Source organism: Plecotus auritus, assembly GCF_963455305.1.
Source record: "Plecotus auritus genome assembly, chromosome: 4".
Classification (NCBI taxonomy): domain Eukaryota; kingdom Metazoa; phylum Chordata; class Mammalia; order Chiroptera; family Vespertilionidae; genus Plecotus; species Plecotus auritus.
The window spans coordinates 172,597,203-172,612,643 of record NC_137775.1 but is presented as its reverse complement, the minus strand read 5'-3'; the positions used below and the strand labels follow the sequence as shown (position 1 = coordinate 172,612,643).

Below are 15,441 nucleotides of genomic sequence, written 5' to 3'. Positions count from 1 at the left end.
ATCACTGGGTCAAATGGGAGTTCCATTTTTAGTTTTTTGAGGAAACTCCCTACTGTTCTCCACAGTGACTGCACCAGTCTGCATTCCCACCAGCAGTGCACGAGGGTTCCTTTTTCTCTGCATCCTCGCCAGCACTTGTCATTTGTTGTCTTGTTGATAATAGCCATTCTGACAGGTGTGAGATGGTACTGCATTGTTGTTTTGATTTGCATCTCTCTGATAATTAGTGACTTTGAGCAGGTTTTCACATGTCTCTTTGCCTTCCTTCTGTCTTCTTTTGAAAAGTGTCTATTTAGATCAGTTGCCCATTTTTTGATTGGGTTGTTTATCTTCTTTTTGTTAAGCTGCATGAGTTCCCTGTAAATGTTGGAAATTAAACCCTTATCGTTGATAACATTGGCAAATATGTTCTCCCATGCAGTGGGCTTTCTTGTTGTTTTATTGATGGTCTACTTTGCTGTGCAAAAGCTTTTTATTTTGATGTAGTCCCATTTGTTTATTTTCTCTTTAGTTTCCATTGCCCTAGGAGCAGTATCAGTGAAGAAATTGCTTCGGCATATGTCAGAGATTTTTCTGCCTGTGGATTCCTCTAGTATTTTTATGGTTTCTCGTCGTATCTTTAAGTCCTTGATCCATTTTGAGTTTGTTTTTGTGTATGGTGTAAGTTGGTGATCTAGTTTCATTTTTTTGCATGTATCTGTCCAATTTTCCCAACACCATTTATTGAAGAGACTGTCTTGACTCCATTGTATGTTCGTGCCTCCTTTGTCAAATATTAATTGAGCATAGTGATTTGGGTCGATTTCTGGGTTCTCTGTTCTGTTCCATTGGTCTATATGTCTGTTCTTGTGCCAGTACCAGGAAGTTTTGAGAACAGTGCTTTTGTAATACACCTTGAAATCTGGTATTGAGATCCCACCTACTTTGTTCTTTCTCAGGATTGCTGTGACTATTCGGGGTCTGTTTTTTATTCCGGATGAATTTTTGGAGAGTTCTTTCTAGGTCTGTGAAATATGCCTTTGGTATTTTAATGGGGAGTGCGTTGAATCTATAGTTTGCTTTGGGTAGTATGAACATTTTAATGATGTTGATTCTCCCAATCCATGAACATGGTATGTTCTTCCATCTGTTTAAGTCTTCCTCCATCTCTTTTTTCAGTGTCCTGTAGTTTTCCACATATAGGTCTTTTACCTCCTTAGTTAAGTTTATTCCTAGGTATCTTAATTTTTTTGGTGTAATGGTAAATGGGATTGCTTTTTTAGTCTCTCTTTCTGTAAGTTCACTATTGGTGTATAGAAATGCCATAGATTTCTTGGCGTTAATTTTGTATCCTGCTACATTGCCAAATTCATTTATTAAGTCTATTGGTTTTTTGATGGAGTCTTTTGGGTTTTTTATGTACAATATCATGTCATCTGCAAATAAGGACAGCTTTACTTCTTCTTTTCCAATTTGGATGCCTTTTATTTCTTCTTCTTGTCTAATTGCAATGGCTAATACTTCCAATACTATGTCGAACAGGAGTGGTGAGAGTGAGCATCCCTGTCTTGTTCCTGTTCTTAGGGGAAATGGTTTTAGTGTTTGACCATTGAGTATGATGTTAGCTGTGGGTTTATCATATATAGCTTTTGTTATGTTGAGGTATGATCCTTCTATTCCCACCTTGTTGAGAGTTTTTATCAAGAAAGGGTGTTGGATTTTGTCAAATGCTTTTTCTGCATCAATTGATATGACTGTGATTTTTATCTCTCAATTTGTTTATGTGATATATCATGTTTATTGATAGGCGGATATTGTACCATCCTTGCATTCCTGGGATAAATCCTACTTGATCATGGTGTATGATCTTTCTGATGTAGTGCTGGATCCGATTTGCTAGAATTTTGTTGAGGATTTTGGCATCTATGTTCATGAGGAATATTGGCCTGTAATTCTCTTTCATGGTGTTATATTTATCTGGTTTTGGTATTAGGGTGATGCTGACTTCATAGAAGGAGCTTGGAAGTGTTCCTTCCTCTTGAATTTTTTGGAATAGTCTGAGGAGGATAGGTTTTAGTTCTTCCTTGAATGTTTTGTAAAACTCCCCTGTGAAGTCGTCTGGCCCCGGGCTTTTATTTGCTGGCAGCTTTTTGATGACTGCTTCAGTTTCTTCCATAGTTATTGGCCTATTGAGATGTTTAGATTCTTCCTGATTGAGTTTTGGAAGGTTGTATTTTTCTAGGATTATGTCCATTTCCTCCAGGTTGTCCAGTTTGTTGGAATAGAGTTGTTCATAGTATTTTTTAATAATCCTTTGTATTTCGGTGGGGTCTGTTGTTATTTCACCTCTTTCATTTCTGATTTTGTTTATTTGTATCCTCTCTCTTTGCTTCTTGGTGAGCCTGGCTAGAGGTTCATCAATCTTGTTTATCCTTTCAAAGAACCAGCTCTTGGTTTTGTTGATCTTTTATATTGCTTCTTTGGTCTCAATGTCATTTATCTCCGCTCTGATCTTTATTATTTCCTTCTTTCTGCTTACACTGGACTTTTCTTGTTGCTCTCTTTCTTATTCTTTGAGTTGTAGGGTTAGGTAATTTATTACCATTGTTTCTTGTTTTTTTGCAGTAGACTTGTAGAGCTATGAACTTCCCTCTCAAGACTGCTTTCACTGTGTCCCATAGATTTTGGATTGTTGTGTTTTCGTTGTCACTTGTTGCCATGATGGTTTTTATTTCTTCCTTGATCTTTCTGGTAACCCAGTCATTATTTAATAGCATGCTGTTGAGTCTCCATGTGTTTGATTTTTTTGGATTGTTTTTATTGTAGTTGATTTCCAGTTTTATGCCACTGTGATCTGAGAAGATGCTTGATATGATTTCTATCTTCTTGAATTTGAAGAGACTTTGCCTATGACCCAACATATGGTCTATCTTGGAAAATGACCCATGTGCACTTGAGAAGAATGTATATTCTGTGGCTTTGGGGTGAAATGTTCTGAAGATGTCAATTAATTCCATCTGGTCTAGTGAGTCATTTAGGTTTGATGTTTCTTCGCTGATATTTTGTTTAGAGGATTTGTCCAGTGGTGATAGTGGGGTATTAAAGTCTCCTACTATTATTGTATTGCTGTCAATCTCTCCTTTGATATCCTCCAGGAGTTTTTTTTATGTATTTGGGTGCTCCTGAATTTGGGTGCATATATGTTTACCAGAGTTACTTCTTCTTGTTGGATTGCTCCCTTTAGTATTATGAAGTGGTCTTCCTTATCTCTTGTTATGTCCTTCACTTTGAGATCTAATTTGTCAGTAATAGGTATTGCTACCCCAGCTTTTTTTTTCATTTCCATTCATCTGAAAAACCTTTTTCCATCCCTTCACCCTCAGTCTGTGTGCGTCTTTTTTTCTGAGGTGGGTTTCTTGTAGACAGCAGATGTATGGGTCGTGTTTTCTTATCCAATCCATTACCCTATGTCTTTTGATTGGGGCATTTAATCCATTTACATTTAAAGTTATTATTGATAGGTACTTACTTGTCGCCATTTTTATTCTTTACCCCTGTGTTCCTTTTTCACTTTCTATTTCTTTTTTTTACAGCAGACCCTTTAGCATTTCTTGCATTGCTGGTTTGGTGGTAATAAATTCCCTTAGTCCTTTTTTGTTTGTGAAGCTCCTGATTTTACCTTCAGTTTTGATTGATAGCCTTGCTGGGTATAGTATTCTTGGATTCAGACCCTTCATTTGCATGACTTTGTATATTTCATTCCATTCCCTTCTGGCCTGATGAGTTTCTGCTGAAAATCAGTTGCTAGTCTGATGGGGGTTCCTTTGTAGGTAACTTTCTGTCTCTCTCTGTCCGTTTTTAAGATTCTTACTTTGTCCTTGGTCTTTGCCAATTTAATTATAATGGGCCTTGGCGTCAGTCTTTTGGGGTTCATTTTGCTTGGGACTGTGAGCTTCTTGGATTTTTGTGTTTTTTTTTTCTTCCCTATATCAGGGAAGTTTTCTGTCATTTCTTCAAACAGGTTTTCTATTTCTTTCTCAGTTTCCTCTCCTTCTGGAACCCCTATTATGCGGATGTTGTTTTGTTTAGTGTTGTCCCAAAGTTCCCTTAGGCTCTCCTTCTGCTTTTTAATTTTTTTTTTTCCAGAAGTTGCTCTACTTGGGTATTTTTTCCTACCTTGTCTTCTAGCTCACTGATGTGGTCCTCTGCTTCTTCTAGTCTACTCTTGATGGTTTCTATTGAGTTCTTTACAGCAGCAATGTCATTTTTCATTTCTCCTTGGTTCTTCTTCATTTCCTCTTGGTTCTTACTCATATTGTTGAATTTGTCTTACATTCTTTTCAGGCACCTTATGACCATTTCTCTGAATTCTTTCTCTGACAGGTTGCTTGCCTCCATTTCTTTTACTTCCTTTTCTGCTGATGCCTCCTTTTCTTTCATATGCAGGCTGTTTCTGTCTCCCCATGGTCTCTCTTCTCCGGGTGTCTGGTTATGTAGTTCTCGCTCTCCTGAATTGATTTAAAGGCACAAAATACAACACAACCAGGTACAATGCAGAAGGCACTGAACAGAGATGTATTCACGATATTACTAACCCCAAATAAAGGTGACCACCAGAGAAAGGCAAATTAGAGGATTGGAGAGAAAGAAGAAGAGGGAAAAAAAAGAAAGGAGTGCCAAAATGAATTGGGAAAAGGAAAAAAAAAGTAAGAGAGAAAAGAAAGAGAATAAGAAAGAAAAGGGGAACAAACTATATATATGAGGAGAAAACTCAAATAGAACAGCCACTAATCCCAGCTAATGCCAGCAACAAGTACCTGGAGATGAATACAAACTACAAACAACAATTAATATCAAGCAAGGCGAGGAAAAACAGATGCAAAAAACAAACAAAAACAAAGCAAACAAAAAAACAAAAACAAAAAAATAGAATAAGCAAAACAATCTCACAAACAAGCATAAAAAATCAATATAATCAACATTCAAGCAAACAACAACAAAAGGACAGAGAGAAAAACAATTTTTTGGATAGTGAAGACAGAGAAGAGAGAGGTGTGTATGAACTCGGAGCAAGGGATTGGAAATTAGATATATAAGTAGGGTCAAATTTTAACAGGGGGTAAAAAGAAAGAATAGGGAAAATCTAAAGCAAGAAAAGGGTAAGAGAAACAGGATAACAAAAGGGCAAAAGTTAGGAAGAGAGTGATGGCACAAAGGTAGAGTTGAGATAGAGTAGAATGATGATAAAGGAAAGATGAAAATAGAATGTAGAACACTAATCTCAAAGTCAAATAAAGAGAAAATAAAATGACACTTTTTTTTAAAAAAAAGGTAAAATAGTAGTAGTAATAATACTGATTGAAAATAAAAATGTAATAATTAAAAAGGTAGAATCAAGTGAGGAAAAAAGAAAAAAAATTAGTTTAAGTAAAAGATGAAAAATAAAAAAATAAACATATAAAATAAAGATAAAAAAAAAACAAAAATAAAAATAAAAATGTGCAGTAGTGAAGGTCATTCACTTCCTCTGTTGTTCTGTTTGGCTCGCCTGTTTCCCAGTCAAGACAGTATTGCAGTTCCCTGCATTCCACTGCTCCTCAGTGTTGTAAGCCAGTCCTGATTTTTAGCTGCCGGTGTGTCTTACTTTCTTGTATTCCTTAATTTGTGATTACACAAGAGTCAATTTGTGATTCAGCCCCTGGGTGGCAGTGTTTCTGGGTTGACCTCCAGGTCTATGGGTCCTTTCTAGCCTGTGCTTAGATCCTGCTTTCCCTGTGGCACTCAATACCGGTTTGTGGGAGTGGGCTGCCCCAGAGCTGGTTCTCTTAGGGTCACTCCCTGCTCTGATCCCCAGGTTCCAGAAAAACAACTTTCCCCTGCAGTCTCCGAGAGTGTCCCCAACTGGGTGATCCTATGTATTGGGCTCAGTAATCAGAAGCAAGGATTCAAAGAAGAGAAAGCGCGAGTGTGCAAACTCCAGGTCTGCGCGTAAGCCTACACAGTCCCCTTTTCCCCCTTGTGTCCAAGCAGCTGCAGCTGGCACACTCCCAAAATTTTTAGGCTGTCCTTCTGCGTCAGATCAATGGGTTGCTTTTTAGAGATCCCCTCTGTTAGCAGCTCTGAGGACCCCCTTCCACATTCACGGATCACACCAGCCCCAACAGCCACAGATTTTTCTAGGCACAGACTTCCCCCGGTCCTCCAGCTCCCGCAGTGTGTGTGTTTCTCTGTCCTGCCGGGACCAGAGACCTCACCTTATCCCAGGAAAAGTCTGACCTTTCCGTGGTGGAGTGTAGAGCTCCTCTGAATCTGCGTGCTTGCGCCAATTGGGGACCAGTGCTCTGGGGTTCTCAGCTGTTCAGTGGATGCTGCAGTTGTAGATTTTCAGGCTTCCGATAACATTCACTTTCCTCTTCAAGATGGCGCGCTCTCTGCCTCTGAGCCGGTGGCTATGAGAGGGAACCCAGCAGCAGTGAGGGCTGCCTGGTCAGGGGACCCCTGTCCAGCAGTCCCCCACCTTATCCTGGAGTATAGCTGACCCTTAACTCTCCAACAGACACTCCCCGTGCAACCCTCAGCTGTTCTTTCTATCTGCTCCGGGACAAAGCTCGGGACACGTCTGTCTATTCCGCCGCCATTTTTCCACCCAGAGTTCATTTTATTTTAAAGTTTAAGGTTCTTTTTTAAATATACAGATATCTGTCTAGCTGTTCCATTGTCATTTTTTTTTTAACAAAAAAAAAAACCCTGTTTTTTTTTAAAATGTCATTGAACTGTTTTGGTATTTTGTTCACCATATCTGTGTGGCTCTATATCTGGACTCTATTTTCTTCCATTATTTAAATTTTTTTCATCACTATTTATCCCCACTATACCCTCTTCCACTGACTCTCCCATTATTTTATTTGTCTCCCCTTTAGCTAGATTTCACTCTCTTGATTATCCTTGGTTTTTAGCAACTCTTAAGTCAGGTAATATAAATCTTCCAAATTCATTTCCCCCTTTTAAGGTTGTTTTGGGTGTTCTAAGTCTTCTTTAGTGGATATAAAGTTTAAAATCAGCATGTGAATTTCTGAAACAAAGCTGAAGTTGAACAAAGAGGATGTTTGATTGCACATAAAGGTATTTTTTAAAAGCTTCAGTAACTAAGACATTGCGATATTGATGCAATGATAGACAAGTCATAGAACAAAATAGGGAATCTGGAAGTTGACCCAAACTTACAAGGAAACATTGATTATGACAATGTTGGCACTGCAGAGCAAGTAAAGATTAGATTTCCAGTAAGAGTACTTGCATAATTGAATTTCCATACTCTTCCTTTTTCTACTGCAACATATTACCACCAAAGTTTAATGGTTTAAGACAACAGAATTCAGTTTATTATCTCTCATTTTTGTGTCTGGAAAAAGCTTAATTGGCCAGTTCTGATTGTAAATCTCTCATGTAATTTCCACCAGACAGGCTAGAACTGGAACAATGGGAGTCTGGAATATCCTGAGAAAATTCCAGCCTTTCCGGAAACTAAATGAATGAAAATTCGCTCAATATCACTAGTAATCAGGGCAATGGAAATTGAAACCTCAGTGGCATACCACACACTATACCTTCATCAGAATGGCTTAGTACCCGGTGCTGTGAGGATATGGAGCAACTCAAACCCTTATTGACTGCTGGTTAGAATCTAGTTTGGTCAAATCACTTTTGAAATGTTTGGCAATATTACTAAAAGTAAATATTTGCAAATTCTAAGACCCAGTTAAATATTTTACTGGTTTGTAACCAACTGGAAAATGTTCATCTAAGCACAAGCACCATTTGAAAGAAAAATTTCTAGCAGAATTTTTTGAAATAGCACTTGCCATACTAGAAATAGCAAACTGGGACAACCTGAATATCTCTTAAGTTCAGAATGAAAAAACTGTGATGCTTTTATACATTGGATAAATAGGTAGAAAAGAAAATGAACGAGTTAATGCTAAACACAGCAATACAGATGAACATCAGTAGCATTATATTCAGTAAGTGATGCTGAAATCAAATGAATGCATATAAAAGTCCAAGATAGTGGTTAACTTTGTAAAGGGGAGAAGGAATAAAGATGGGGGAGCATGAGAGGATTTTTGCTGTGTTAATAATAATTCTATTTCTTGACTTGAATAATTAGTTACCAATAATAATTCTATTCCTTGACTTGAATAATTATTTTTACCCATTTGTGCTGTACTAGAAAATCTTGAAATGCTTAGTAGCCTTGTGGTGATAGTTATTTTTCCCCCTGAATTTTATTCTCACTTATTGAGTATATGAGAGAGAACAATCATCATGGTTTGCACAAATGGCTAAAAGACATTTACATCTCTTAGCCAGCTTACTATTTTCCGTAATTCAATAGGTACACGTTTCCCTTGCATTTTTACATCTTTAAAGACTGTTTGCATTTGACCATAAATAGAATATGATAGATTGGGAGCATTTTTTCCTTTTAGTGATCTGCAGACTAGTTTGTATTAGATAAATACTCATATCTTAGAATTTGTGAGACATAATAATGATTTTAAATATGAAAATAAAAATTAGTTACAAATATATGATCAAGGTCACTGTGTAACTATGCTTCCTAGTGATCAGTGTCTTCATTTGATACTATAGACATCAAGATTCTACAGGAAATTATGCAACCCCAACACAAACCTTCACTTCCACTTGTCTGTTTTTTCAGCTGTGTCATTTTCTTTGTTTATCTCAATACGGCACCTGCAGCCACTTCTGTGGTCTCCTGGTGGCGTGTGAATTATACAAGGGAATCCTGAGGCCAGTCATGGACTCTGCCATCCTGCTTTCCTGAGTTCACTACCTCAAAGCCAACACGCCATCTCTTTACTTGATCAGCTCAAAGAGTGGCTACTCTACAAAACTATATCTCAGACTTAAACACAACATTATAGCCATGATAATAATGCATTTTATCTCTTGTCATCCTCCATCAGAAAATTTTTCTGATTTTTGCAACATTCCTTCTTTTCCCATATTGCTTGGGGATCAATCAAAATAATGGCTTATATTTGTGTAGTGACCTCTGGGTTTTGATAGGCATTTGGGTGCATCATTTTCCAGTAAATGTGTGTCTTATGACAGGGTGAGTATTCTTTTTTGCAGAGAGGAAAATGGGGTTTGAGAAGCCCATATAAGTTCACATAATAGTGGATGGTAGATCCCAAATTATAATTGATTTCCAGTCCTCTGAGTCAGCTATATCTTAATATCCAGACTCTGAATGTCTAAATTCCTTCTCTTTTCTTATTTTTGAGTTTCCAGTTAATGATCTTGTAATAAAGAATTTGAACAAACAATAGTATTGTCTAAATATATAACAAACATTGATAGAATTTATATCTGATAGTATTTTTAATTAACTAATTCATTTTCAATTTCAGTTGAGAAATGATCTCACTGATTAATTGCTTTGAATAAGGGAGGGATTTAGTATTTGTTTTCAATAGAAAATAAAGTTTTGAAGAATATGCCGTATAATAACATTGTTCTTACTCACCTATAACCTTATTTTTCAACATCTCTTTTATTTATAGTTATGTTCCGCCTCTATGACACGGATGGGAATGGCTTCCTGGACAGCTCGGTAACGTTTTTCTTCAAATATTCTGTGAAAATTTTAAAGTAGTTGGTTCAGAAAAAAATGCAATGAATAAATTTATAGCTATTACCACAGAAGACATGCTTAATATAATTTTCATGCACTTGCACAGTATATTTATCATGTGACATTTTGAAAGAGAGTGGTCTGAGAAAACTGTTAGGATCACAATTTATCTATTGCATAATTTTACTACATAAATGTTATGCACTGAAAGATTAAAAAAAGACTAACTTATTTGAATAAAACATGAGACAGTTGAGGCCCATTGATCTAGAAAGAAAAAAGTGAGATTTGACACTAGTGAAAATATTGAGAATACAAGTAGAATTTAAAGGAATTATAAAGTCAATTTAATCACTTTATTATTTTCTTTAAAATGTGTTTTTATTGATTTCAGAGAGGAAGGGAGAGGGAGAGAGATAGAAACATCAATGATAAGCAAGATCATTGATCAGCTGCCTCATGCATGCCCCCTACTGGGGATGGAGCCCACAACCCAGGCTGGGAATGGAGCTGTGACCTCCTGGTTCATAGGTCAATGCTCAAGCAATGAGCCACACTGGCTGGGCTATTTTCCTACTTTTTAAAAGTGCTCTTAATCATTTATGCTATTGAAATAGCTACATGTATTTACAAATTGCTTTGACCAACTTGGCTTTTTAAAATGTCTCATTCAATTTTAAATGCAACTTGCATACTCTATAGTTTAGATATAAAAAGCAATAGAAGAAAAATACCATCTATGTATGATTTAACTGAAAGAAATAATTAAATGTTTATTTTACACTTAATACATGCATATTATTAATAGTTTCCAAAAGAGAAGTTAGTCTCAGTTCTACTGCACAAGTCAGGGACTCATCTGTATATTTATCTCAGGTTCCATCCGGTAATATATTTTATATTTGCTAGTAACATATTTTGCATATTACATTATTTCCTGTTCTTTATTGTTGAAAGTATTATAAATGTCCCCTGCCCCTATTGACCCCCTCCTCCCACCACTGCCCCTTCTGCCCCATCCCCTAGCCTTCACCACACTATTAGCCTTCACCACACTATTGTCTGTGAACATGGGTTATGCAAATATGCATATAAATTCTTTGGTTAATCTCTTCCTGCCATCTCCCCCCCCCCCCCCCCCCCGCCCACCACCCAGTCCCTCTTTCCCTCTGAGATTCATCAGTCTGTTTCATGCTTCCTTGTCTCTGGACCTATTTTGTCAATTTATTTTGTTCATTTGATTCCACAGGTAAGTGAGAGCATGTGATATTTATCTTTCTCTGACTGGCTTATTTTGTTCAGCACAATATTCTCTAGGTCCCTCCATGGGTGCACAGGCACTTTGAAAAACAAATGATCTACACTAATAAAAGAGAAAGATGCAAATTGACCGTACCTTAGCGACGCCCACCAGCCAATCAGGAGTGAGTATGCAAATTAACCCAACAAAGATGGTGGGTTAATTTGCATATGCAGGAGCCGAGCGGCCAGGGGCGGGACGCTTGCATCGTTGCTATGGCGACAACACAGGCATTCCTCACCACCCCAGCTGCTCTGGGCCTCTGGGCAGCATGGGAAGGCAGAAAGGTGACTCCGGGCCGGAGCAAAGGCAGAAAGACGGTTTGGGCCTGAGTGAAGGCGTTGCCGGCAGCCAGGGCAAGGAAGGCCCATTCTTGCACAAATCTTCGTGCATCGGGACTCTAGTTTGATATAATTAATACCAATTAAAATAGACAATATTTCAGATAATGAGGGTCTCTCATCATCAGGTGTCCTCCCTATGCCAGGGCTCAAACAGGCGTTTTTACACGCAAAGCAGTGAAGTTGGAGACATACTTCTGTAACACTCAGTAGGACAATGGTACATTAGTTTCTCCTGAGAGCGATAAAAATATACAGTCTACTCTAGGAAATGAACACCAATCTGAATTGATGTTATAACTGCAGGATATCTTATGTTTAAGTGTCTCTATATTTTCAAATGCTCCTACTGTTATGTGCTTAGTGGTGTTCATTTTTCTATTTGGGAATATTAAGCTACATGACACATTTGCTCATTTTCTGGTGACATTTCACAGCTAGGAGTTTAGATATTTTTTCTAGATATTTCAATATGCTTATTGTAGCACTTCTTACTACACTAATGCAAATTATATTTTTACTGCTGCTCTGTTTTATTTGTTTCTTTTTAATTAAATTATAAGAATGTTTCTTTACTAGGCTTTTAGCCATGGGTTGGCAGCTGATTTAAAAATTTAATCAAATACTTTTTTTGATCTCTGCCATTTTTTTTTAACATATAGCAAATTACTAGCAACAATTGTGGCTATATTTACAATATTAAACAATGTGTTGGATGTAAATACATTTGTTTATAATAAAACTAGTTTTTTTTCTTTTGTAACTAAAAATCTGGTTTTAATTTCTATGGTTTTCTCCACAGCATTTACTGTCCCGGTACAGTTCCTTCAATATTGGCATAAAATTTCATCTTCTGATGTCATTTTCCTTAGAAATTTAAAGATGTAGCAGTTTACATATTGAGGGCAAAACAGAAGAAAATTGACACTTTGAAAAATGACCACTATGTCTAAATAATACTAGTTAATATTTATTGATCACTTGCAATATGTCAGACAAGATAAATGCATTTTATGTAATAGCATGTTTAATTTTTGTAACAATTGTATAAACTAGGTAAGATTAGAATTACAACAATAATATTTTTACTGATTAAGAAACTGAGTCTAGTCCTAGCTGGTTTAGCTCAGTAGATAGAGCATCAGCCTGAGGACCAAAGGGTCCCAGCTTTGATTCCGGTCAAGGGCAAGTACCTTGGTTTCAGCATCCCTCCCAGCCCGGGCCCTGGTTGGGGCTCATGCAAGAGGCAACCAATCCATGTGTTTCTATCACATTGATATTTCTCTCTGTCTTTCCCTCTCTCTAAAAAGCAATGAAAGCCAAAACCGGTTTGGCTCAGTGGATAGAGCGTCGGCCTTTGGACTGAAAGGTCCCAGGTTCGATTCCGGTCAAGGGCATGTAACTTGGTTGCGGGCACATCCCTGGTAGGGGGTGTGCAAGAGGCAGCTGATCGATGTTTCTCTCTCATCGATGTTTCTAACTCTCTATCCCTCTTCCTCTCTGTAAAAAATCAATAAAAAATATATTTTAAAAAATAAATAAATAAAAAGCAATGAAAAAATATCCTCGGTTGAGGATTTAAAAAAAATACCAAAAAACTGAGTCTAAGAGAGATTAAGTGACTTAGCTAATGTCACAAACCTACATAGTAGTCCACCAAAAATAGTTTCCATTCTTAAAAACATATCCAGCGATTTTAACCATTCCAAACCATTAAGGCATACATAAACAAAAAATATTGTAAGTGAAAGATAGTAACACACACAAAATTCTAGCCTCTAATTCCAAAGGATGTGTGTTTAAAATTTTTTTATCTGTAGTAAATAAACACACATATATTTGTATTCTTTCTGGCGCGACCTGTGTTACATAAATAGCAGTTTTCATTATTACATCTTTTCTGGTGAGAGTATAGTTTTATCAGAGGGGTTCAGGGCCCCCAAAGGAAAACCTCTCCACCATATTTCCATCCTGATCCTATGAATATTAGCTGCATACATTAGATCAGAAATTTCAGTAGAATGATCTTTGATTAATATACTTAAGTATTACTCTTTTATACTTACAGTTTAAATTGTCAGACTATGTAACACCACTTTTAATTATGTCATTGAATTACTAGCATTACAATGTACCTTTAATCTTTTCTGGAGATGGGAAGAAATTAAAACATTAGATAAATGGGTATAAAATGTTTTAATTTATATAGCAAAGCCATATGTATTTACTAGCAATTCTTCAAAGAGTGGACTTTTGAGAAGAATAATGTGAAAATTCAAACTAAAATTCTATCCCCTCATAAAATAAACTCTACACATACTTAGCCTCCCAATCTTGACCCTGAAGACTCATCTAATAGAGCAAATTATTCTAATAAATGGCTAGAACAGTCGGTATGCATTCTCAGTGTATCAGAATAAAAATAAACCTCTCCATTGCCCTCAGACACTTCCTTCCACACCTGCTTTCAAGCCAAAAGATCAGGTTACTCAGTGATTTAAAAGTCACATCTTGTGGAAATATGCATGCTCCCACTTTCATCAGATGCTCCTGTCCAAAGAGTTTTTCAGTTAAATTTTTTTTGAAGAAACTCTTTCTTTGTATAATTGTGCCCTCTCCTGGTGAAGATTTCTACACAAAGTACAAAATGAGTTTATATTTACGCTCTTGTTTTATGTATAATGAGATCTTTAAAATATTTATATAATTAATTATATGACTCAGTTTTTGAGGAACAGGTTGAACCAATAATTCCTCTAAGTCAAAGTTAAAGAATTTAGTAAGTCTTTGCACTGACTCCCTTTCTCTTTGTCCCTCTCTCTCTCTGCTCCAGGAACTAGAAAACATCATCAGCCAGATGATGCATGTGGCAGAGTACCTTGAATGGGACGTCACTGAACTTAATCCAGTAGGTATACAAATGATTTAACTGTTGGCTAAATTCTAAAAGGTGCCTTTCTCTCTTTTTTTGGAACCCTAATACATTACTGTCATTTGATTTTTCTTGATCACTCTAAGATATTATTTCTAACTAGAGGCCTGGTGCACGAAATTGTGCACGGGGAGGTCCCTCAGCCTGGCCTGCACCCTCTTGCAATCTGGGACTGCTGGCTCCTAACCCCTCGCCTGCCTGCCTCATTGCCCCTAACCCCTCTGCCTGCCTCATCACCCCTAAACACTTGCCTGCCTGCCTGATCACCCCTAACCACTCGCCTGCCTGTCTGATTTGCCCCTAACCACTCTTCCTACCTGCCTCATCACCCCTAATTGCTCGCCTGCCTGCCTGATCGCTCCAACCACCTCTGCCTCAGCCCCCGCCGCCACAGCTTCATCCAGAAGGTCATCTGGAAGGACGTCCGGAATGAAGTCTGGAAGTTTGTTCGGCTGTCTGGTCTAATTAGCATATTACACTTTTATTATTATAGATTAACGGTCAAAGTGGATCCTGAACAAGGAGGTTATATGTTCTGAACCTCTTAGCTTTTTTCCGTGTGGAAATGAATGTGACTGGTGGTCTTACAAATGTGCAGAGAAATAGAAGCTGCTGGCAGACACTGCTACTGTCATGCCATGCCACCAACAGCTAGAACTGATATGTGGAAATTGGTAAAGCAGTTGTTATAAAAGAGGATGAAGGTGATTAAGGTGATGGCCCTGGCTGGTGTGGCTCAGTTGATAGGCATGATCCTGTGCACCAGGGCGTTGCTGGTTTGGTTCCTGGTTCGATTCCCAGTCAGGGCACATGCCCAGGTTGCAGGCTCCATCCGCAGTAGGAGGCATGCAGGAGGCAGCCTGTCATTGCTTCACTCTCACTTGGATGTTTCTCCCTCTCTCTCTCCTCTCTCTTCCTCTCTCTGCAAAAATCAATTAAAAATATTTTAAAAAATTAAAAAAGAAGATGATGGTGATAGCTTACTGTGCGCAGTGTATTGTACTATCTTTTGTATATGTGCTATTTAATGCTTGCAACCCTCTGAAGTAGATACTACTATTTTATTCATTGCACAGACGAAGAAATTGAGATCCCAGAATGTTAAAGTTACTTGTACAAAGCTCTTCAGTCAGGGCTAGGATTTTAATCAAATCATTTAAAGAAATAGTATCTATCAATGCTTATAGCACATTAAAACGTATTATTTTTAATAGGTTTATACCAAAGT

The 15,441-nt window shown here is 37.4% G+C and overlaps 1 protein-coding gene across 4 annotated transcripts in view; it reads left to right on the top strand.

The window, feature by feature from the left end:
- Positions 1 to 15,441, top strand: part of DGKB (diacylglycerol kinase beta) — a 554,780-nt gene that overhangs the window by 144,578 nt on the left and 394,761 nt on the right. For all 4 annotated transcript variants that reach the window (XM_080663708.1, XM_080663707.1, XM_080663710.1 and 1 more), the window contains 2 exons: positions 9,570 to 9,619; positions 14,115 to 14,189. In XM_080663708.1, the coding sequence (XP_080519834.1) occupies positions 9,570 to 9,619; positions 14,115 to 14,189 (125 nt within the window). The remainder of the gene's footprint in view (positions 1 to 9,569; positions 9,620 to 14,114; positions 14,190 to 15,441) is intronic.